At 46.3% G+C, this 24,867-nt stretch overlaps 1 protein-coding gene across 2 annotated transcripts; it reads right to left on the bottom strand.

Moving 5' to 3' along the window:
- Positions 1-751: 751 nt before the first annotated feature.
- CHST12 (carbohydrate sulfotransferase 12) lies at positions 752-7,927 on the bottom strand. 2 transcript variants are annotated; one of them, XM_021539633.3, is made up of 2 exons: positions 7,812-7,927; positions 752-2,511 (listed from the first exon to the last, which is right to left on the bottom strand). In XM_021539633.3, exon 2 carries the CDS (start codon positions 2,415-2,417, stop codon positions 1,167-1,169), a length of 1,251 nt encoding a protein of 416 aa, XP_021395308.2. In that variant the 5' UTR covers positions 2,418-2,511; positions 7,812-7,927; the 3' UTR covers positions 752-1,166. The 2 variants fall into 2 exon arrangements, with proteins under 2 accessions (XP_021395308.2, XP_021395309.2); XM_021539634.3 differs by lacking the exon at positions 7,812-7,927 and adding an exon at positions 7,675-7,786.
- Between the last annotated feature and the right edge of the window lie 16,940 nt (positions 7,928-24,867).

Raw genomic sequence — 24,867 nt, 5'->3', positions numbered from 1 at the left:
GCAGAAAGGCAGTGGATGAGGATCTGGTGGCACGAGCAGTAGCTGGAATGCTGAAAACAAAAATTTTGACTTGACCTTGACATCTGCTTATTGAAAGAAACCTTTTGGATCTTCTTTTCCCCAGGATAAGCATCTGCATCCCTACCATGCTCCTCTACAGTGTGCACAGGGATGACGAGGACACAGCATGGATCTCAAGGGACTTGCACTGCATGCAGCAGTGGCCAGGACATGGAGCAGCACAGCAGGGCCTGGCCAGCTCAACCATCCAGGAGCACTCTGCCCATCCTGGCTGGCCACGACTCCTAAGAACATCACCACACTCCTGGAAAGGGACAGGTCATGGGAATGCTCCACACTAGCAATGTACAGGGGCTGAACCTCAGCTCTGTGAACAGCAGAGTCCCGCAGTACTTTGCCAAAAGGTCAGGCAGTGCAGTGGTGCTGTGTTGGCAACCTGCATGCCCCAAAACACCTCACAGGACCTCTTGTCACTGCTCCCAATGGCATTTCCTTCCTGTGACCCTGGTGTCACACTCCACACCTGTGAGTAGTGTGAGTCAGAGTCCTTCCAGGTGTTCTTCCAGGCCTGTTTGGCAAAGTCAGGCACTCACCCATCTCACTGCCTTTTGAAGTGACCACCAGCAGATCTGGCACCATCAACATCCCCACCCCCAGAGAGATCCAAGTGCTCTGCAAACCTTGGACCTCTGAAACAGCAGCACTGAGACAACACACAGAGGCAGGTACATAATTTCTTGGGGTTTTCTTTGACTTTTTTTATTCCTTCCCTTCCTTTGCCATGACACACGCTTTGTTTTAAATATCTTAAATATATTAATTTTTAAAAAGTATTAATAAAAAGCTACTGAAGGACATGATTGGCAGAGTGACCGAGGGCAGCAACCCATTGCAAAGTATGGGGACATTTTAAAAAACAGAAAACAAATGATAACCCAAAAAAAATGGCATTTTTTGCATATGCAGAGCTGGCTGTAATACCCTGGACTCTGGCATTATTGTAAAAATGGAAGGGGAAGCAGTAGAAAAAATATATTCCATTGTACCAACTTGCATTGGGAAGGGAGTTAAGAGCAAAAATGAGGAGGATTTAAACATTTTTGGTATTTCAGATGTTCCCTCCCACACCCAGTGCCCAATCACTTTCAGTCTTTAAGCAAGTTTTCTGGTTTGGGGTAGCCAAAGAGTACAAAATCTGCTTCATAAAGCTTGTAGAGCTGCTGCCTCCAAGCCAGTGGGATTTTGGCAAACCAGTTATCTTCCCAGCTGCTGGCAGTCCTGTTCCGATAGCTGGGTGGGAAGCGAAGCAGCCTGTCCACTTTGAGGAGCTGCAATAAATAAGCAGCGTCCTCATCCAGCGTCTCCAGCTTCCCGATGAAATCATAGTCTATCTGGCACGGGTGGCACAGACGGTAAACCTGCCTCCAGTGCTCATTGAAGGGGGCCATCTTCTCTGTCCTGGGATCCAGTAAGTACTGGATGAAGTCAGAAAAGGAGACTCTGAGGCCTGCCCCGAAGGCCTCGCTAACAGAGGTGGGAAGGTTGGTGTGGTTGGAGTAGAGCTTTAACATGGGGATGGCGAAACGCCGGTAGAAGTCCTCGTTCTCCAGCTCGAATTTGCTGCGAAAAGCGGAGATGAGGCGGACAAAGGGGTCTCGTACAAAGAGGAACTTGGTGTATTTCTTCAGCTTGATCTTCATCAGGTGCCGGGAGAACTTCCCGTAGCGGCGCCAGAATTTGTTGAAGGTCAGGTGGGTGCTGGTGTTGTGGACGTGTTCCCGGGGGATGTCCAGAGGGTTCCGGTAGGGAACCCCCTGGTCCAGCAGGCTCTCACTGAGCACGATCATCACACGCTTCCAGTTGGTGCAGGCCACCTTGGGCACGTAGCAGTAGATGACACCGTGGCGGTCATCCACGATCAGGTGGTTGAGCTCGTAGTTTGGAATGTCATCGAAGGAGCGCTCCTTGGTGGGGAAGGTGAAGCTGGAATTGGCACAAAACTCTCGCAGTGTTCTCTGCCTTTCTACCTGCAGCTTCTCTTGGTCCAAACTGTTCCTGTCCTTGTGCGTAGACCAGTCATAGCCCCGCACGTTCTCCTCCAAGTTACTCACCACAGGCTTGTTGGAGCCCTGGACGAGCAGCTGCTCTGTCTTTCGGGGGACAGAGGTGTTCTGTTTCAGGCTCGAGCTCAGCAGCTTTGCCAAAAAGTCATCTACATCTGGCAAGGCTTCCCAGTCTTCAGCTGCTGTGATGGCTCCTGGGGAGTGGGGTCTGGAGAAGGATGTGTGCAGGTAGAAGTGAGCTGTCCCCACGTTGTCCCAGTACACAATAATCAGGAGGATCATGAAGATGGAGACCAGCACCACAGACAGACGGAGGAGCCGCGCTTTGGTCATCCTGACACTACTGTGGTAGCTGGCTTTCACCTGGACTCACCTCTGGCTTGCAGAGTGAGGCTTGGGATCCAGCATGGTGCTGCAGAGAAGGAGCCTGGAAAGGTATGAGGAAAGAAAAGTTAATCCTTAAGAAATCCTTCTGGTTTGGAGAGAATGACCTGGCACAGTCAAAACTTGTCGTGGGGCTGACCATCCCCACTTCCACATGGGGAGAGCTGTGAGAGTCAGAGCTATCCACAGAGACTCTGTGGAAAAGAGCTGGCTGGCCAAAAGCAGACATAATGTGCTGCAATTTTATCAGTTTCATAGCAGTCATGGGTTTTTATCAAGTTTCTGGAATTAAATCATTTCAAGAGAAGTTCTGTTTAAATTTTTAAAAATCAGTAAAATATAATGATTTCAGGCCTAGAGCTTACAGAGGCAAGTTTGAGAATTTTAAAATACACAACCATAGACAGAAAGTATGCAGAGTAAATTACCTTTCAGACCTCCTTTTATTTTTACACTATCTAACACAGAAGAAGTAAGAAGCCTCAATCCATGATTTCAGCTTTTGGTATCACACTGTGGTCTCATCTCTGCATGAAGGTCCTCTGTGCTGAAAACAAATTCCTTATTTGAGTTATGAATACAGGGCTGAAGGTGCCACTGCCTCGGCAGCTAAAGCAAATCCCTGCTGAGAGAACATCACTGACCTGAACACACCATCTTATCTACTCTGTGTGAAGGCACCTGGTAGGTGTTATTTCCATGACCTCTCTTGGTAGCTATTTCATTTTGCCAGGGACAAAGATTACACAAACAGCTCTCCTACAACCCTGCAAAGAGATAGAGTCCTGATAAGAGCCACGAATCAATAAAAATCTAAAGGACAGATTACCTTTAACTGAATGATTTTGGAGATTAAGGATGCTCTGGTAAATCTGTGTTTGTGCCCAGACACTGTTGAGTCAGAACCTCTTTTCCTGCTTTGATGTAATTTATATTTCTATCACACTCAACACTAACAACTCTTGATCACCAAAGACAGGTGAGAAATCGCTGTTAAAGAAGCAGCTCAGATCATCTGTTCTGAGGGGTGCAGCAGGTTTGAGTTTGTTGCTTCAACCAGTCCCATCTTTTCACTGCTGTCTGCTTTCCATGACTCCCAGCCCCTTTCTTCCCACAAGATCCTCAGGGAACACCCATCTCCCCACCCTGCTGCATGTTTTCTGGTGCAAGGCTCCGTGCAGAGGCAGGCTGGCAAACCAGCCTTGAGCTCTCCCTGAGCCAGCAAGGAGCCAGTGCCTACAGCCAGGGAAGAACAAAACAGCAAACTGAGGAGCTACAATGTTCTCCACCCCTCCAAGCATAGTCCAGGCTCTGATTATAAACACACAGCAGCACCTACAGATAAAAAACAAGAGCTGTCCTTTCCACAGACATCCTAAATCTTTCCAATGACTTCAGAATAAACTCTGCAAATACCAGCTTTGAAAACAAAGCCACTTCAGGGCAAGCTGCCCTGAAAAGTTTTGTTAAAATGAAGGCTGGGTGTCTCTTCTTCCCAAATCACAGAGGTTGCTCCCCAGCCAATTCACACCACCCTTAAACAGCATCAACCCCACCCAACACAGAAGAACTCCAGTCCAGATATGCAGAAGTGCTGAGCTCTGTCATTCCCAGGGAAAAGGTGCTCAGTATCTCTGAAGTTCACTGCAGCCTTGCAGTGAATGACTTAGGGAAAAAGTCCCCTGCATGGTTATGCTTGTGTCTCAGGGGTGATGGGTTTTAACAACCAAAGTCCAGGTTTCAAACATTAGACAAGAATTTAGTAACAAAGAGGAACAATACCAGATACTGTCACATGTCAAAGTATTAGGTCAGCTCGTCCCAAGACACAAAACACATATCTGTAGGCTTTTGGTTTCTCCACCCTGGTGTATTTATTTACTATTTGGAAGTAGGGAAGTAGGGACAGATGGGAATTCAGCAAAGCTGTAGCCTAACACAAGCTTTGCACTGCAACACCAAAAAGTGCCCTCTCCTGAAGCCAGGCTCTTATTCTGCCTGCAAAGGGGAGCTGGAGGAACTGCAGACATAACATTTTTACACTCTGCAGAGCAAGAAGCAGGTATTACTCAGCAGTAATTCTCCTTGTTTAGCTAGTCAAGATTGAGGATGGAGCAGATCTGAGAAGAAACACCCAGAGAGATCAGCAGAGAGCTAAAGAAGGGGCAAATTACATATGTGCGTCAGCACTTCAGACCAAGCATCCGAGTCCAGCAGCAGAAGATAATGGAGGGACACTGCCAAGCCTCCTGCTTGGCACACTCCTGGGTTTGAGTTTTGCCCAAGCCTGTTCTTGCTTTTGATCCCGTTTAGCTGCTCAGGGCAGGGACTGCTTCCTATTCTGGATGAATAGGGTGCCCACTGCGCACAGAATCCCAGCGCTCTGCGCTTCCAGCGCTGCTCGAGACCTCTGGGCTGGCTGGAATGCAGCAAGCCTGGAAAGCTGCACGGAGCATCCTCTCCTGCTGTCCCCAAACCCAGCAGCTGCCACAGCCCCGGGCAGCACTGCAGCCTCCCAGCATTCCTGCAAAGCTGTCCCAGCCAGGCGTGGACAGATCACCCTCCTGGCAGCAGCCACAGGGGCAAACTGGACACTGCGTGTGGCACTCACATTCCTGGGGCAAATGGAAACAGGGATCTTCACCAAAGCCACCCCACAGTGCAGCTTCACCAAGTGCACCCCAAGGGCTCCAGCCTGCTTTCCAGGACACGGCACGCAGGCCTGACAGAGAGTTTGGCTTTTCCAAGACACACACACAGCAGTGAGCAGCATAGAATCAGAAAGACTCCACTGCTATTAACTCTACCAGTGCCAGAGAGGAACCCTGGAAAAGAGCAGTAAGACAGCTTAATTCCCCCTCAGAAGGAAAACGCAGAAGAAAACAAGAGTTGCTCTATTGATTATGACCCATTCCCTTCCTGAGCACTTCATAAAGGACGCCAGACTGAAAGCACAAATTAGAGCTCTCTGTGCACATTAGAGGGAACGTGCCTCTGTCCTCCCCTTGCCAGATTCAAAAGGAAAAGCTTCCAGAAAGAGCCAAGAATTTACATTCAAGTTCAACCCAAAGTCACCAGCCAACAGGAACATGCACCAGGATCTACACAAAGCTGCCTCTGTGACACGGTGCTGGCAAACTGGAAAGTGGACCAAGTGCTATAATCATCCCACAGAGTCCCCTGAGCAGCCATCCTGTGACCATCTCCAACCTGAACCTGGCCTAGGTGTGAACCAAGAACTCTTCTCCCCATGCCAGGCCTGAGAATGACACCGTGGTCTGAGGTCACTCGTGCCACGACAGGTCAAACTCCCCCGCTGTGTCAAACAAGCACCTCTCAAACTCATTAACACCAGAAAGGATGTGTCCCCAACACTCTTCTTGCAATAGTTATTGCACATGCAACTCCTCAGGGGTTTGGAAACTCTATTTCCACTTCACAGCCCAATTGTAACTGTTTATCCTCAGAACAGAGAAGAGTTTAAGTAATTTGTGTCTCTTTATTCCTCCCCTCTTGGCTTTATACAACAACTACATTCTCTTCCACCCTCTCTGCAAAAGAAAGTCCAGCTCACTTACAGGAGCAGTAAGGCCCACAGAAAATAAAGCAGCTTACAGAAAGCATGTGCCAGATACAGGGGACAATAAACCCTCTCTATGAAGAGCAGTGGCTTTGAAAGAAATGTGCCTCCAAAGGCTTGGGTGCTGGTCCCCTCTCTTCTTGCTTTGAGTTTCCCCAGCACTTGGCACCATCTCAACTCCTCCAGTGCCCATTTGATCTAACATGAGAAGATACAGGATTTCAGGTAGCTTACTTGGATTTTGCCTGCTTAGAAAGACAGAAAGAAGTGGAGTAAGAACTTTTAAAAACACATAAAACCCCCCCAAATTCAAATGGATACTTTCCTTGGGGCACTTCACCAGGGATCACCGGACCCATGCAGCCTTCTATACTTCCATATCATGGTACACACCAGTTATGCTTAGGGAATCAGCAACCTCTACAAAAGTGGAACCTAATTTAATCTCCTAAAGGTGCAGGAGAACGAGCTCCCACCAGTGAAAGCAAACTGTACCAATAAACAAATTTCATGCACTTGGCTATTACTCAACACATTTTTTTCTGCCCAGCCTCCCAAAAGTCTAGCACCCTTTGCAGAGTGAGGAAGTTTTAACCCATCAAATGGCACCAATACTTACATTAGTATAAATGTACACCATAAGCAAAAAATGGAGCTACTTTGCATGAGGCACCACAACTTAGCCCATATATGTTACAGACCAGCAGAAGAACATCCTAATCTACAGTTTGCCAGTACCTTGTCCGCCACTGCTGTCACAAAGCCTGGTTTGTACAGGCTTGGCAGCACTTGCCACCTCTTTTTTAATATCCATTGGAAGTTGTCACAACTTCCTAAATTTCAGGAGGAAGCTCCCCAGACGCAGGACGCACTGTTCACCCATTACTTTTATCACAAACTTCCAGCACACGAACCCATCCCTGGCTTCACAATTGCAGGAAGCACCTCCGCAGCCCCGGTGCTGCAGCCTGGGCCAGCAGCACCCGGGGACATTTGCTGTGTGTCAGCCCTGACAGCCGCACTGGCTGTAGAACACCCGGCTCCGGCAGTTTCCAGCCTGGGCTCTGCGGTGAAGTTTTGCACGTGGAAGAAGCTCGTTTCGGGCCGGATCCCCGCGGAGCAGCGCCGGCAGCCGGCGGTGCCGTGGGGAGGCGGCTGCATCCCGGCATCGCTCCGCTCTTCCCCCGGGCGCTGCCAAGCCCGGCAGCGGCTGCGGAGCACCCGGCAGGGCTGCACCAGCCTCAGGCCCAGCACCGGAGCTGGAGGGACTCACTGAATCACTAATGTTGGAAAAGACCTCTAGGATGGAGTTCCACCATCATAACCTAACGCTGTCAAACCGTGAGCCCAAGTGCCACATCCACATCTACCTCCAGGGACGGTCACACCACCACCTGGTCCAGCTTGAGGCTGTTTCCTCTTCTATCTTTTGCTACTTGGGAGAAAAGACCGACACCCACCTGTCTACAGCCTCCTTCCAGGTGGCCGTAGAGAGCGATGTGGTGCCCCCGGTCCTCCTTTAACCCAGGCTAAACCCGCGCCGCTCCCTGGGAAGCATCCAGCCGGGAAGGTGCGAGAAGGGGAGCTGCCCGCAGAGCCCCGCGTCCCGCCGGAGCCGAGCCCTACCTGGCACCGGAGAGAGCGGAGGAACAGGCGGGCGGCACGCCGCGCTCATAACCGGGAGCTGGTCCGGCCCCGGGGCGGCACCTCCTCAGCGAGCCCCGCCCGGACAACCCCCGAGCCCTGCCCGGCGCCGCGCTCACCTCCCGTCCGGGCACCGCAGCCTTCGCCTTCCTCCCCTTCTCCTTCCTCCCACTCCTCCTCCTCCTCCTCCCGGCGCGCTCCCGGCGCCGCCTCTCGCGAGACGCCGCGCGCGGGGGTCCCCGCGGGGCCGCGCAGGCGCCGCTCCGCCCGCCAGGGGCGGCCCCGGCGCGCGCCCGCCCTCGCCTGAGGGGGCGCCTCAGGGGCGGCGGCCGCTGCGCGGTGTCGCACCCTGCCAGCGTGAGGGGGAACCGTAAATAAAACACAGCATTCACCTCAGCGTGCGGAAGAGCTGCTTGCCATGGAGCAGGAGCGAGCGCTGGCCGGGGAGGGTGCGGATCTCCCTCTCTGGGGATATCCCGCACTCATCTGGACGCGTTCCTGTGACACCTGCCTTAGGTGGCTCCTCCACGGCAGGGAGTGTGACTAGGTGATCTTCAGAGATCACTCCCAACGCTGAAAGTTCTGTGATTTTGTAAAAATTTTACGTAAAGCTCGCTTTTAAATAAATCACAGGTTTCCACACCGTAATGCTGTGTGGGTGTTTAATGTCGATGAAGCTTGGGTGGCCAGCGGTCATGATAAAGAGCAAAATCAAAATAATTGAACACAGAAAGGCTAGAAAATGCTGCTGAAAAAGGCTGGAAAATGCTGCTGAAAAATCCCAGCACAGTTTAAGTTCCTTTTGCTTCTCTAGTTGTTTGTGATTGGTAAGAATCGAATCAAAAAAACATTAGCCCAGTACTGAAAAGTTCCACTTCACACAGGGGCTGCAACCTCACATCCAGCAATAATCAAACATACAAGTGACAATTTACAGATCCCACCTCCAACATTTCGAGCCCCAGATTTTACATAAATTAACAGACTTTAAATGTAGATTTTACAAACAGGGAAGTTTGCACATCACGTGGCTATGTACTCTTCACAACAGTCATGGAAAATTATCAAGTTATGTTCCTTCTCCCTATCAAACTTTCCCTTCAGAGATGCAGCCTCAGACTGAGGCACTCGGCTCAATTCAGCTCACTTGAAATGGCACCAAACACTGCAAATTTTTTATGGTGATTCAGCTCAAAGGTATTTAGCAGAGATGTATATGCTTGAAAAGCTTCATTTTCCCTCATCTTTGGTCCCTCACATGAAGTCTTGTAAATCAATCCTGGTTCAGGACTTGCTGGCACAGGTTTGTCTTACACACACTCTGTGCTTATTTTATCTTTATTTTTATCTTTTTTTATTTCTTTGTTTATCTCAAAGAGTCAGCTCTGGAGACAAGTGTTCCTGACCTTCCACTCCCCTGTCACAGTTTTTCCTGCTGCTTTCTGTTTCACAAGGAAAATTGGCTGCTTGCTACACCTGCTCACAGCCTTGCATTGATTGCATCCCTGCTTCAGGGGCTTAAGGCATTTATAAAGACAAGTAATTAAGCTTCCTCATCCCTGGAGTGAATTATCCCTCATCTTCCTGTCAGCAAAGCAAGAGGCATAGAGAAATAGGAGTGTGTACCATGTCACCCAATGAGAAACAGCACACGGGAGAATCCTTTGCAAGTGCTGCACCTGTAAAATAGATTCTTCATCCATTTGAAAAAAAATGCCCAAACCTACCTGAGACTGTCACCTTAGAGGAGGGAAGCCACTTCGGCTTGAGACAAGGAGTTACTTTCCATGCAATTATCAGAATTTTATGTGCAGCATATTTTTAAAGCCCCTTAATGGAAAAGGCTGCCAGCTGAAGATGTTTGTTCCAAAAAGAAAAACACATTCCCATAATTTACCTCCAGGCTAGTCATTCTTATCAGGGTCTTCACCTATCACCACTGCTGCCTCCCTGTCTGCAGTCAGATCTGAAATGTTCTGTAGATAGAAGAGAGCTCAGAGCAATCCCTGGCTGCTCTCACAGCCAAACATCTGCTCACCCAAACAGCATTCCAGAGGTGCAGAACACCTCCCAGCATCACAGCAACACACGGGGGAAAACAGGGAAACTATCTCTCATTTACATTTGGTTTTAATAGTCAGGGAGCCTTTTGGATGCATGGGTGGCATACACACTTTTGCCCTGGGAAAAAAAATGTGGCTTGGGCTCCACGCTGACATCTTCTGGGAGACAGACACTGCTGGGAAAATTAGGTTTTCTTTTTCTCTTGGACTCTGTCGACACCCTACTTGTTTGAGGCTGAAGCTAACAGCTAGAGCACACAGGACAGAGCAAAGACTTGAAGTAGGGATATAGATATAGATATAGATATATAGATATATAGATATATAGATATATAGATATATAGATATATAGATATATAGATATATAGATATATAGATATATAGATATATAGATATATAGATATATAGATATATAGATATATAGATATATAGATATAGAACAGGAAATCTATGGTGTATAAGCTTCCTCTCCTCCTTGCTCACCTTCCCTCTGCTCTTCAGCAGCATGACACAGAAGCTTAAATACATTTTAAGGCACACTTCTGAATCTACTTCCTCAAATTCCAGCAATCTTGACATTGCAATCCTCTGGGATCAAAGAGAGTCCGGTTTACAGGTGACTTCTATTCAGTCCTGGGCTGGCTCCCCAGACAGGCAACTGACTGCCTGTGGCTTTTGCCGACTGCTGGCACCATCTGCAGGCCCTGAAGAGAGGGAAGAGGAAGAACTCATTCAAATTTCTCACACCTTGATTTGAGTCTCTTTGCCAGTCAAAATGGGGAAGAGACAGATTGCTACAGGCTGTGGAGGGATGAGTTTGGCAAAAGCCAAGGATCTGCGCAACACTGCCTCAGGAAGATCCCAAGGTGACACCTTCAGTGGAAGCAGTATGTTGGCATGTGGCTAACTCAGATAAAATTCTGTGCTTCACATATGTTCATAACTGGGGTTATGAAACACCTCTGAAAATGTTGTTTTCTCTTCCTAAGAGGTTATTTTTGGTTGAAGGAAGATGGAGTGTAACTCCTCCTGGAACATTGCCCGTGTCATCTGTTGCAAAGAAAAAAGGCTTAAAACTTGGCTATAAAACCTCTACCCATGTGACTGCTTTCACAACTGGACCATTTGTGTTGCATTTACAGCTCTTTTAGTTCAGACTGCACCAGAGCAAGTGCTGAAGAGCTCCTCCTGTGCCAGCCAATCTGATATTTCATGCACTCACTTGTTTCTGTAGATCTGTCCTTTGATGTGACCAGCATTGCTGTGCTGGGTGGTGCTTGCAGGAGCGTTGCCTTTTGGCAGTACCTTGAGTGGAGTCCCCTCTGTTGGAAGCAGGGAGAGCTTTGTTATAAAAAGTGGAAACAGAGCACAGTTTAAAAGTATTTTGCAATGTATGAGTTGCTGTAACTAGCCAAAATAAATTAGAGCATTGTAAATCAAAAGTTAACAATTTTTTAGTAAAAAAAAACCTAAGAAAAACTTATGAGGATCAGTAAACACCCCTTGCCAGAGCTGTGAAGTATTCTGGCAACATTTCAATAGGATTGGGGTGTCCAGTTCCCCATAACTCCTCCTGGTATTGTGTGCTTGCACAAAGCAAAACAACTGAAGCTGGCAGATGGTCAGTGCAGCCTATCACTGGTGTTCTTGCTGAGGCTCAGCTTGGATATGAAACAAAGGCAAAACTGAGATCAACAACGTGCTGCACATGAACCCAACTGAACACTAATGCTTCCCCATAGGTTACAGAGGCATAGCTGAGGCAGTTATCTGTAAAGCATGTGCTTTCTTACTCATCAAAAGCTACTTAGACCATGTAAAAATATTGTCTGACTGATAGTTCTGATCATTAGCATTTACCCTGACTTATTTCTCACATGACAATCCATCTTCTCCAGCAGAGCTGAAGCAGGATGTCCCCATCTGTCAGATGTGATGTCAGGTGCAGAGAAATCTCTTTGACCCCTACCTGAATGATTGCTGACAAGAGCTCTGACCTTTGTGGCAATGGATCTGCTGCTTGCAGCTTTGGATGGATGGAAGAGGCTGGCTTGGCACAGGTGACTCTCACAGACTTTGTCTGTACTGGGGCTTGAGGGAGTCCAGAGCTTATCTTTCAAAATCTGAAAAATATCTATATGCCTTAAACCCCATGGTGCTGTCTCTGACCTCTGACTCTTGTCCACATTGCAGCAAAAAAGTTCCCTGCCCTTCCCACCTGACCAGCTCAGCTTGCTCTTTAGGCAGGAGGTCAGGGGCGTTATAGAAGGATAAAGATATTTAACTTATTTCCTCATGCAGTTTGTACTATATTTCTCTTACTCTATTTAAAAACCACCTGCTACCCTGGATCTATGCCTTCTGCTCAGCTCATCCCTTTTAGAAAAAACCCACTAAGATAAGTTTGTGTTTCCACCCTGTGAAAGTTTGTTTCTTTGGTTCTTTGGCAATTTCCTCCAAAGCCTCTGGACTCAGTAGAAAATAGCAAAGTCTACAAGAGGCTTTTTCCCATGGAAACCATCACACACACTAGGTTTAGCTGCTCTGCATGTTCCACCATCACACACACTAGGTTTAGCTGCTCTGCATGTTCCACCATCACAAGAGCAGGATGCTTTCCACAACAAATGTGCCTTGAATTCAGTTCCTGCTGTACTGACCTGCTGAACTGAGCTTTCTGGCAAACCAGAGGAAGTTGGTCTGAGATGGGTATCCAGAGACCACACTTTCTACAGAGTGTCATTTTAGATGATCTGTAACTGCCACTGTGAACAGAATATGCCAAGAGGTTAACAGATGAAAGCACAGACCCCTTATCGACAGGCAGAGATGGAACATGTCTAGCTGAGAGCTGTCAAGCTGTGGGGAAAGCAAGAAAGCTGGTAAACATGGTGATAAAGAACACAGCAAGGAGTACTCCAAATTCATTTTTGTCCCCTGATCTTCACTATCTTGGCTACTTTATTTGGTTTCAAAGCCTGGCAACAGAAGCAAATTAAAACATTCCCCATAGCCCCTCTCTACAGAGAAGGCTCCTGTTAAACCAGAGCTGATTGGAAAGAGCTATATACCAGGAAACTTTTTGAAGGTATTTCAGTTTCTAGAGTTCCTTGCAGTTTGGTATCTCCCAGCTTTGTGGACTTACCTGGGAGGTGCCAGGTCCCCATGCCCTAGACAATAAGTCTAATAATAAGAAAGACTTAGAGTACTTGTCTGACGCAAGGGTGATGGAGGGAATGTCAAATTTCACCCTCCAGGGAATATAATTCATGTTCCCAGGCACACCCTTTCTGATCTCATCTTTATTAGGATCCAGATGCTGACTGACATCCAGAGAAGGGCTTTTGTGGGGCTGCAGGAAGAGGGAAGAATGAGATCCTCAGCAGATTTTTCTCACTGTAAAGCCCCTTCTCTAGCCCGGGCTCTCAGTCAGTGTTACAAAGACACTCTTGATATCTCATGTGCTTTTACAGAGTTCCAGCCACCTGCTATTTGCTCTCCTCCTGTGGAGGGTCACCCAGAGCAGTTTAATTTCTCATGTAACTAACACTAAGGGTAACTCAAGCTGAAACTCGACTCCGTGTCCTGTTCATTCTAGACAATCATAATAAACAGGAGATGCTGCTGCTTGGACTCCCTGCTGAAGACTGGCAATTTCCTAGCAGCCCTTACTGTCTCAAAACACAAAGGTTTTCCTAAGACAAAGCAGCAAGCAGCATCTTTCCCTTCTGGTGGGAAAGATCTAAAGACCTCAGAAAAACTGTGCTCTGAGCAAGCAGAGGCCTCTGGATAAGATAGTCTCCTTCAGCAGTCACTTGGGGCATTGCATGTTTGGCCATTTTATCTTTGAGTCACCTTTTTTTTTTGAGTAGAACTCCAGAGACAACATGTTCATAAAACAAAATCCCTGTGCAGCTTCTGACTGACCCCAGGACCCAGCCAGGCTTTGGGTGTGTGTGATTCCATGGCCATGACACCACAGCATGGGACAGGGTGGCTTCTCCAGCACAGGAGGCTGCTCTGCCTTACCCTGGGCATGCTGGACATCGCAGGCAGTGTAACCTCACCGGTGTCTCTGGGACAGGAATCCACATGAACCTGAGCTGTGCTGCTGCCATCCTGCTCTCAAGCACCCACCAGACTGGCAGCCCTGAGGGCACCTTCCCCTCCTCATGCTCAGGGCCACCATCCTGTGCTGTTCTGCCAGCAGCAAGTTGATCTCTTCTCTCACTGCTGTAACTTCCTGTGAATCCATGACATCCCTGTCTTCCTCCTCAGTGTTTCCCCCCTTCTCTTCCTTTGATGGCATATCATCCCTGCATGCCCCCCTGGTTTCCAGCTGCCAGAGGAAAAAAAAAAAATGAAGAAAGGAACTTCTGGGACACAGTGACATAGCTCTAGTGATGCATAGCCCTTCATTGTGTCTGTCCAGCCTCTTCTTCCATGACAACAGCAGAATTAATTAGTCCAGGGTGCTCTGGAGCTGCACAAACCATGCAAAAGAACACAATTACCTTCCTCCCTTTGCCTCCTATGTGATCTTTCCATGGAAGGAACACCCCAACACAAATTACTGCCTATTCACAGGTAATTGTTGAATATCTTTATTGTCCTCATGATTTTTTTTAACCATAAATAACCAAAATCCTGAACTTCCAGTACCCAAAGAGAGTCTACAAGAAAGATGGAAAGAAATTTTTTACAAGGGCATATAGTAGCAGGACAAGGGGGAACTGACAGAGGCAGGATTAGATTAGATGTTAGGAAGAAATTCCTTACTGGGATGTTATAAATTTATCCAGAAGAAAAGGATGCTGCTGCTTTTTCTGGTATGGAATCATGTCTAGAGACTGCATCCAAATGGAAACCACTTCACAAGCAGCAAGTAACTGAACCAGGGAAGAACCAATTCAGTCTGTGCTTCACTCAGTTTTTCCCTTAAAACACAAGTTCAGAATTTGGACCAAAAGAGATGAGACATCTCCCATTTATACTTTAGTCTTGAGCCTAAACTCGATGTTCTATGTGCTGGCTGCCTTATGGAACTGTAGCTCCTCCTGGTGAGTCTGGAAATCCAAGTATACATGATGTTGGAAGCTAAGGAGTTTCTCACTCAGCAGTTGTTGGGAGGTGCCTGCAGGTGTCCACATGCAGCTCCCTGTTGGTGTTTTCCAGCTCCATCAGGCTGTGACACACCTCTGAAAGCCTCGATCAGCTGTGCCCTCAAGGTGTTCATTACTTGGCTGCCGTGTGCCTCAGGCCCTCAGTGCCTCTCTGCTGCAGGAGAAGACATTTCTGATCTGACATTAGGCCAGCTGAAATTCTGTGATGTCCCCCCAAAAGTACTCTGGGATCAGGCCAGATGTTATAAGACATTCCTTTTTAGGATTCTGCTTCTTTCTGCAGGCTTGTCAAGTTCATCATGTGCTGAAGAAATCTGATACAGCTTTCTGATTGCATTATTAGCAATAACTAGTCCTCATTGACATGCTTTTGTGAATATAAAGGGGAAACTTCATAGCAGGGAGATCTCTTCTGCCTTTGCACACAACAAAAGTAAAAGGGTATCTGTTTTCTGTGCTTGTTATCTAGAAATAACCTTGGCTGTTGGTAGCAGAGGTCTATTATATCTCATGTGTTGTCTGTCAGAGAACTTGACTATTTTTATTTCATTTCTTGCCAGATTCACTGACAAAAGGAACAATCCCTGGGGCAGAACAATCAGTGTTTTAAAATCTTCACCCTGCCTGTCTCTCTATTTTTTTTTCTTTTTTTAAATTACATTCAATGGGCCGTAGAGCAGACTCAGTGTCCTGACAGAGCCTCAGAGCCCGCGGTGACGCAGGCTACAAACTCGGTCACCTCTCTGTGAGAGACAGGGCTCCCCACAGCAAATGCCACCATTTGATGTCAAATCTCTTTTCAAGGGCAGGTTTGTGAAATTTAACGCATTTTAAGGCTGAGAAGGGCAATACCCAGAGTCACACAGTAGATCAGAAAAGAAGCTCATGCAGAGAAAGAAGTTCAGCTCCCCCACCTGCCCCCACTGCCCATCGGAGTGTGCTTCCCACCGTGCTCCTCTACAAGTATTCCTGAGCCACGAGAGACCCACCAAGCAGCACCACAACCCCCCCACACAGCCCCTCTCCCCTCTCTTCCCTCCAGAAACCCCAGAGCTGTTCTAGCTCCTGCTTCTACATTGCAGAACCCTGAGGTTGAGGCGGACTGCACTTTTCTCCTTCTCCTGGTTCTCAGCCCTCTCCCTCAACCACTTCCCCACATCCATGCCTGGTACATCACCCTCTGCTTTTCCATTATTCTGCCCTGTTTTTTCACCTTCATATTTCTCTCCTCATCTACAATTCACACAATTTGCTTTCCACTGTTCCCTTAATCTGGATTTCTTCTCTCACTCAAACTCTACACCCACCTGCACTGCCTGCTCCTGAAGTTTGTTCTTTTTTCATCCACTGCATCTTCTATTTCCACTTGCAAGCTTTTAGTCATAGAATCGTAAAATGGTTTTGGGTTGGTTATACTCTCATTTCACACTTGCCATGGGCAGGGACTCCTTCCACTATCCCAGGTTGCTCCCAGCTCTGTCCAGCCTGACCTTGAACATTTCCAGGGATGGGGCAGCCACAGCTTCTCTGGGCAACCTGTGCCAGGGCCTCACCATCCTCACCAAATCTATAAAGTCTACCTTCTTGGGAATTGTTTGCTCTGGTACCTGTGTCTTGCTGGTTTTTGCTCAATAGGCAGAGATCAAGGTCATTTGAGATTCTTGGAAGGAGGCAACTGGCTGGGCTGATGTGTGCAATCGTAACAGTCCTGCTGTTGCCCCCTCAGGAGTCCTGGAGAGATGCAATGTTGATGTGGTTAATGTGGATATGACCAGGGTTTTATTGTTCAGGGGCAACCACTGTGGCTGGGTACCCTGCAGTTCATTGAGATTCTGGTGGAGAATCCCAATTAGGAGTGAAGGAAGTGCTGGTAAAAGACCATTCATTAGGCCCTCTCTCCATCAACACTAAAATCAATAAGTAATTAACTTGCTACAAAAGAAGAATTTTTGCAAGAAAATCACAATTTACACAAATGCACTGCCGTATCTCAATTCTGCTCACGAAAGGAGCCTGCCTTTCCCTCCATGTCTCCTCCTTCCCACTATCCTCTAGAAAACACATCTGTCATGAGCAGCAGTGAGAGCTCAGCACCAAGGCTTGAGGCGAGGTTCATAAATGAGCTTGTAAAATATCCATAAAATAACCAGTGAGGCAAAGAGCATGTCTGCAACCTTTCTGATTTCTTAAGGGAGAGACAACTTATGACAGCACACAGTCACTCTCAGTCCTCTTTCCTCCTGCCCCACAAAATTTGCTGTCCAATTTCAGCCAAATCTTATAGAAGGAATGAAACCTTCAAAGGTATTAAGTGAATTTAAAAACTCACTGGTCACCTGCAAGCTGAGATGTATGACCCACACCTACAGAATTCCTTTATAAAAACCTATAAAAGCTCCATGCTTAATCCTCTGAGAGGCAAAATGAACAGATCTTTCCTGTTCCTGTTCCTGTTCAAGACACAGAGAGCAGCAGCAAAGCCCAATTGCTATGTGAGCAAGTTTCCCCAAAAAATGATGCTTGGCTTCCTATTGATTTTGTCCTTCACCCCGTAATTTCTTCCAGTTAGTTCAGTGTCTCACCCCACAGTGACACTGCCTGAGGACAGAGACAGTGTGTGCCACCCAAAAAGGGTGACAAGAGGACTGGCAGATGGACACAGTTAGGTTAACTGCCCACCTAGGTGCTCAGAGCTAGAGCTGTAGCCTATAAATGCTTTCTACAGCTACATTTGTTCTCTCTAAATCAGCCCCCAGCATTGCACAGATGCCCTTAGCACTGCCTCCTTTTTAATGGAAAGATTTGTCTCTACTGAATTCTACCTCAATTAAGTGACTTTCTAACATGGCAGCTTCCCTGTTACCTTAGCATTTAAGAGAGGTCCACACTTCCCAATGAGAATGGTATTTTAACTCTCCACCCTTGTCCTCACAGTAAGCACTTAATTTGCTCTATATTTGTGGTTTTCACAGCTGTGTTTTATTCCTCTGGAGCTGAACAGCTACAGGGACTACTTTACCTGTTGGACAGTATGCAAAAATGGTTGCACTGAAGTCAGAAATGACTCCTTCTGTCAGGCTCTTTATTGTGGACATATATACTTCCTCCTAATTCAATCAAAACATGCATAAACTTTTGGGTAGGCACAACAGCTGTCCAAATGATCTATACCTAATTACATTCCCTGTGATTTTCTCACTATGTTTTAGAAATTTCCTGGGCTTTGGAAGGATTCACAAGCTGTTTGAATTCTGATACATCATAAGAATGAGCAGAAAAGCACAGAGGTTTATTGAATTTTCTAAAGGCAGGCAAGATGCAGGAGCTTACTGAAAGAAATATCCTTCAATATCATTATTTTATTGGACTCTGAACATGAAATGCTTTGGGTTTTTTGTGTCTGCTGAAGAAAGGAGTAAATTCACTCCCTGACCTTTGTTGAGAAGTGCCACTGGGCTTCCAAAAATACAAGGATGAAGCACGCAAGGGTGAAGTTTGATGTTAAAGAGAAAGCAGGTGCCTGAAGTGCTGTGAGAATCATGGCTGCAGTCACATCGCGGTGATGACAAAATGCAGGCACTGCTTAAATGATCCCCAGTCTGCAAAACACAGCTCAGGGAGGGCACCAGAGCTCCCTTGACGAGCCTGTAAAACCACAGAGCACGGGGGAGAGCTTGTGATAACAGAGCCAGCCGTGTGACAGTGACCTCGTTCACCAGAGACCTTGGGAGACAAAGCTTTCTCCCTGCTCAGGTGTGCTGCACCTGGGGAGGGCCAGTGGGGGAGGGAGAGGCAGAATGAACCCCATACATCTCCCCCACTTCTCTGGCAAAAGGAAAACCCTCACAGCCCTCTCACCTTCAGCACTGTCACCTTTTATCTGGGTGACAAGTGGCCTCTGGGCTGTGCAGTTCTGTTCACCTGCCAAAACCATTTATCTAAGCAGGGAAAACAATTCTAATGTTAAGCCTTAAAAAAAAAAAAAAAAAATGAAGCCTGATACCTGAGTTGCTGTGTGATCAAAAACCATGTCAAATACAAATGCTTTTCCTCAGGATCTGTTATCTCATGAGATGCCATCTGGGTCTCAGCTTGGACCCATCAGGAGCCCCCTCTGTGATGGGATGAAGTCAGAGGGAGAACCGCTAGGTCTGGGTTTGGGTAAGAGGAATGCTGCACTACAGCTCTGCCTGGAAAACACTGATACACGCAGGGCTGAGGCTAACAGACTGGGTTTTGCAACTGATGTAGCAACTTGTGCAGTTAGAGAGCTGCAAGATGCTTGGAAGGGCCGTTGAGCAGCAGAACAGTCTCTGGTGTTGGGTAAGAGCACAGCCTGCAGGGACAAACAGACCCCGGGCAGACAGACAGACAGGGAGGGAGGGACAGCACCTCTTACCTCAATTTTCAGCTAAGATTCAGACTCAGGAGCTGTGAAATGAAATAGTCAGGTTTCTCAGCAGCAAAATTGCCTGAAGCCTTTTGTGCAGAAAGACTGAGGGAAATATCTGCATTGCTCAAGGACAGAATCTTCTTTCTGTGTCTGGCTTTTATTAAGTAAAAAAGTAAAGGTGAGAAGCAGGTTACAGAATGGTTCTATTTGTTCTCAGTCCTTTAGGACTTATTTCAGTACATGATTATTACAGTGTGTGGTTACTGTGGAGAATGGGGTTCTTTCTCCTCCACTGAGTGGGCTCATAAGGAGGTGTTCAAGGAAAGGACAGAGAACCTTGTGCCTCCTTCTCCAGAGCAGCCTTAGTGCTCTCTCAGGTTGTTAGATCAGTAATTAGGGCACAGACCAGCAGAATAACCCCACTGATGCCCCAGCAGAGAGATGAGTGTCCAGGACAGGTGCCCATGAGGTTGAGGAAATTTCAGAACTTTTCTTTTGCATTTCCTGCTAAATTCCAAACAAGTATCTCTTTGATCTGCAAGTTTTCAATTACCAGAATTACTTTGTTGTTGGTGGTTTTTTAATTATTTTATTTTCACTGGTTCAGCTCAGGCTTTAAAACCTGAGGCAACACAAGAACAAACTGCAAAGGGAACTCCTGGTTTGTCCTTGGTGGCAGTATTTGCCTGCATAAGGCAGACTGACAAGTAATCATGTGCACAGGCAAGTGTGACAGGAGGGAGCAGAGCCTGGAGGATGAGGTCAGCCTGTTTCCTTGAGAATTTTGTCCTGTAACACTTTCAGGCCCCTTTTACTGAGCTCCTGTAACAGCCAAATTTTGCTCCCACAGTGTATCCAAGCATCCAAGAGCCCTCTTTTCCAACGTGGGGCTAATGCCTTGTCTAACTAGCAGTATTCTAAAAGCAGAAATCTTCTGCTGTTTCATGGAGGCATTAAAATATAACAAGTCACAAGCAGAGTCAATTTTGAGTTACAATTAATAAGCAGACAGAAGCAGTTCTAAATGAGTTCAGCTGGGAGTAAAAATAGCAGGGAACATGAATGCAAATCAAAATACACCAGGAAATTTAAGTACTTTGACTGCCCAGTCAATTAATTTGCTTCCATAATTACAGTTATTTGCATTATTAAGAGAAAAGCATTCTCATAGACAGAAGTTACTCAGACTAATGCAATGCACATTTCCTTCCCAGATTTCCATTAAAGAAAATAGATCTTAGGGAAGATGATGCAAGTCTGAATAAGCTGCATAAAAATAAAGCTGATATCTTTGTGAGATCAATGGCTGCTTTAAAATAGAAAAAAAAAGGTATTTCACAAGTAAGGTGCTAAACAAAAATTGCATTTGTAATCCATAAAGGGGAAAGAGAGATTCATAGTCGCTTTGCTTCTGAGGGCTGCTACCATGTGATTATTGTGTGGAGACAAGATATATTGCAGAATTAGTGTGTGTTCAGGAAAGGTTCAGAGATAGATCCGCTGAAGCACAATAAAAAATAATGGGATTTACATCGAAAATGAAGGTAAATAACAGAGGCACAATAAAAAGATGTGAATAGATGTAGCAATGTAGAAGAGGTAAGTGGGAGCCTTCTGCAATTCCTGCCTCTTACAGAGGTGAACAAGAGGTGGAAGATGCAGAACTGGAATAAAGAAGTGCCACTGTATGGGAAGCTTTAAAGCCTAGAGAGTTTAATGAAGTTTATATAGTTAAAACCAGTTTATTCCCCCATGGTTTGCATGTTTATCTTGACAAATTCTTCCTCCCTCTGTTTCTGTCTCTAACACAGAGCAGGACTCAGACTGACTGACAGGGAAGGTGGCAGAGTGAACTCAGCCATATCATTGCTGCAGCCAGCAGGAACCTTCAGAGGTCTGGGACCTTGGTGCCCACAGTTGTAGAGCTGAGCACAATTACAGATTCCCCTGGTGTTCCCAAAACACCGATTACAGTTATCCATGACAAAGAAAGGGAATTGCATTTCACTAAGTACCCATTTTGTTTAATCCCAGGTAGCAAATCGTTATGAGCCTGTTCAACCAGATCAGAGCAAGTCGGCCCTGATCTGTGCAGGTCCCACAGGGTTCCTCAGGAGCTGGAATTCATCTGGAATTCATCACAGGACCTGAGCAATTAGAAAGTAGCAATTAAGTGCCAGTGCCTTGTGCCACAACTCAATCAGTCAGAAACACTCTGCTTGAAACACGGACAGAATTTGACTCCAAGATTTAAAATGCAATGGCACAACCTACTTGTCAGCATTAATAACAGCCAAGAGCACGTGTGTTTCAGCCTGTTTAATGTACAGGTGAAGCCCCAGAGGGAATGCTGCTGTGGGGTTAATGGGCTCCCTGAAGCTGGGATCCTGCTCTGGCCCTCACTCACTGTGGGTGAGTGGCACAGTCCCAAAGCTGCATGCCTGGCAGAGGGTCTGCTTGAAATTCCACCTAAGAACTGCCTTTGGCATCTCGGATATCAGAGAGACTTGAAAAATTCTATTTTCACCTTTCTGTGGTTGTTTTTGCTCTCATAAAACACAGTGACATCCCCTTTGCAGCTCCTGGCAGAAGAGCTGATACTGCTAAAACATTTCATAGTGCACAGGAACAATGCTGTACCCAGTGAGCACTTAACAAAACAGACTTTTTCTACAGCCCCACCAGTCACAAGCAACTAGTTTCTATAGGAACCAGATTTATTGCCACAATAACAAGCCATGTACCAATTAAATGAGGGTTTCACCAACAGCTCCCAGTCTCAAGCAGTGTAATAGACAATTTTGAGTAGTTCCAGCAGTAGTAAAGGGACATTTCTTCACTGTGAACATCTCAGGTGAGCTCCCTAGCTTCAGACAGCTTTTAATATTCACAAGAAATAGTTAATTGCAGTTTCATCAGCTCTCTAAACAGGGCTGAGGGACACTGCTATGAGCAGTTCATTCCCATATCTCTTAAAAGCATTTAAAAATATTATCCTCTACACCACAATCCCAAAGTCTACAGGAGGTGAAGGGGATCGTGCAAGCCTCTTGGACAGCCTTGAACTCCAGAATGGTTCAGTTAATCGCTGCATTTGAGAGCCCCAGCCACTGAGGGTAAGAAAACAAGCTCAAATGAGCAGCATGTGGAGCCAGGTCACACCAAGTACTAAGGCTTTTCCTTGCATTAGAGAGGAATGCAAGGTATTCCACATATTATTGACTTTATTTTAAGCAATTCCAGTTAGAGCAGAGGTTTCTGTGTCTGCCCCAATCCTGTTTCAGCACACTGTGAGAGCAGTGCTTCAGTTTGACTGAGAGGCATGGGGTTGAAGGTTAAAACTTGGGAGAGGATTACACTTTCAAAGCATTCCTCTCACTGGGATCAACACAGAGATGCTGAGGCCCTGCAGGAATTGTGAGGACTCTGGCAGAACTTTAATCCCAGCTGCTTTTGGCTGCTTATTGTGAATCTGTCACTCAGGTCCCAGAGAGATGAGGACAATGAAGATCACTGTGACACCAGTGTGACACCACCACCACCTGCCAAGTGACCCAGCCTCACTCACTCTTCTGCACATTATTCTCTGTGTAAGATTACTTACACACCACTTTTCCTTTAAACCATGCTTGGCTAGTGCCAGTCTGGTTTTTTTTCCCAATTGGACTAGGGAGCCCAGGAACACCAGGAGTCCATGCACTCCAAAAACCCATTAAAAAGTCCCATAAGATCACCTTTTGTATTTATTATTTATTGACAGTAAAGGACTCAAAGCTCATAAAAGTTGCAGCAAGGCTTAATGAAAAATAATAGAATTTAAGAAGTTAAAACTTAGTATAGCAAGTGACCAAAATTTGTTCTGTGAAGTTGCATTAAGGGCTGTAGATGCTTAAAAGGTCATGAGAATATTTATTACAAATTCAAAATACAGACAGTTAAGACTAGCCCAGGATTACATGAATTGGTTTAGTTAATCCTGCTATTTAAGAACAATCATTAAAAGTACTTAATACCATACTTAAACAAAACCATGGAGAGATACTATCTTAATGCTTAAGGTTAGTTTCCTTTCCCACCCAAATTCTGGACCTTTATGGGCACTCAGTGAAGGACCAAGTGCTGTGGGAAGCCTTTTTCCCCACCATACACATCTTCAGACAGTACCTACAGACCTGCTTCTGCTTTGACCATCCTCTAAAGCCCTTACAAAGGTACAGGCTGAGAAGCAGTGGTGGAGAACTCAAAGCTACACAGAAGGATTCAATCCCCCAGGACCTTCCTCCCTACTCCACCTCCCAGTGCTATTCCAAGGTATGTCAAAGAGGATAATTTACTGAGTACATTCCCATAAAGCAATTTCAGTAGCACATAATTTACAAAAAGCATGTGGTGTAAGAAACACAAGAGAAAAGATGAAGGAATTGAAGGGAGTGATGTCAGAAATGCCAGTGTCAGCTGAGAAAAGGCCTGAACTGCTGGTCAGTACAAGATCTCATCAGCTTCCAAAGCTGCTGCAGGAACAATTTTGGAGGAAATTTTTGGGTTGTTTTTTTCCTCCACTGATGAGCCACACTTCAGAGAAGCATCTTAGAAGAGAAGTCAATTCATTCAACATTGGCATTACATTTAATTACTTAGAAAACAGCCAGGAATAAAACACAGTAGCCTGTGAAACCTTCACTGTGTGGAGATGGGGAAAAAACCTTCCAGTTCCATTTGTGATTCAAAAAACAATTGAGAAGTCAGCTCTTCACAACAAAAGGGTCATAAAAATGATTCCTGCTATGCAACTTCAATCCATCATTCTTTACCAGGAGGGTGGGGAGGCCCTGGCACAGGGTGCCCAGAGAAGCTTTGGCTGCCCCAGCCCTGGAAGCATCCAAAACAAGGCTGGATGGGGCTTGGAGCAACCTGAGATAGTGGAAGGTGTCCCTGTCCACGGCAGGGGCTTGGAAATGGATGAACTTTAACATCCTTTCCAACCCAAACCATTCCATGATCACCAGAGAACTTAGTTATGTTCTAAGTTTTTCTAGAAAATATTTCTTTCCAGTCTGAGACATGAGGTGTGGAAATACTGTGGAGTAAACTTTAATCAACTGTACCTGTCTATATGGATTATGAATGAACAAATGCAGAATATTGGAAATTGTAATTTTTTGTAATTTTGGAAAAACAACACATGCTGGTTAAAGAGTGAATTGCTGGAACGAAGTCAATACCATTTATGGGAAAATAATTTTGAAAATTTCCTGGTGAAGAGGACATGGGAGTTAATTGAGGCACTTGTGCATTGGCCATCACAGCAATTTACCTGATGACAAAGTGAGTGCTGAGAACATCCCTGTCCCTTGGCTCCCTGCAGCTGAGTGGGGCTGCCCTGTGCCCAGAGGTCTCCCACTGCAGACTGTCCCACCCTGCTGTACAAGCAAGCCCTGGGCTCAAGGAAAGCCAGCCAGAAGTCTCACCTTGGCAATTCCCTGCCCAGTCCAGGAGAGGAGACAGGAACATCCTCATTCTCCAAGGGCAAGGAACAGGCCAGCCTCTCACTGCTCTGACAATACCCAGTTCTACTCACAAATGAAAATACAGAGAA

This window comes from Lonchura striata, chromosome 16, assembly GCF_046129695.1.
Source record: "Lonchura striata isolate bLonStr1 chromosome 16, bLonStr1.mat, whole genome shotgun sequence".
Lineage (NCBI taxonomy): Eukaryota > Metazoa > Chordata > Aves > Passeriformes > Estrildidae > Lonchura > Lonchura striata.
This window is presented reverse-complemented; position numbering and strand designations above follow the sequence as displayed.

Bases quoted from the DNA above. Each gene is read 5' to 3' on its own strand.
- CHST12 (XM_021539633.3), bottom strand. From the start codon at position 2,417: ATGACCAAAGCGCGGCTCCTCCGTCTGTCTGTGGTGCTGGTCTCCATC.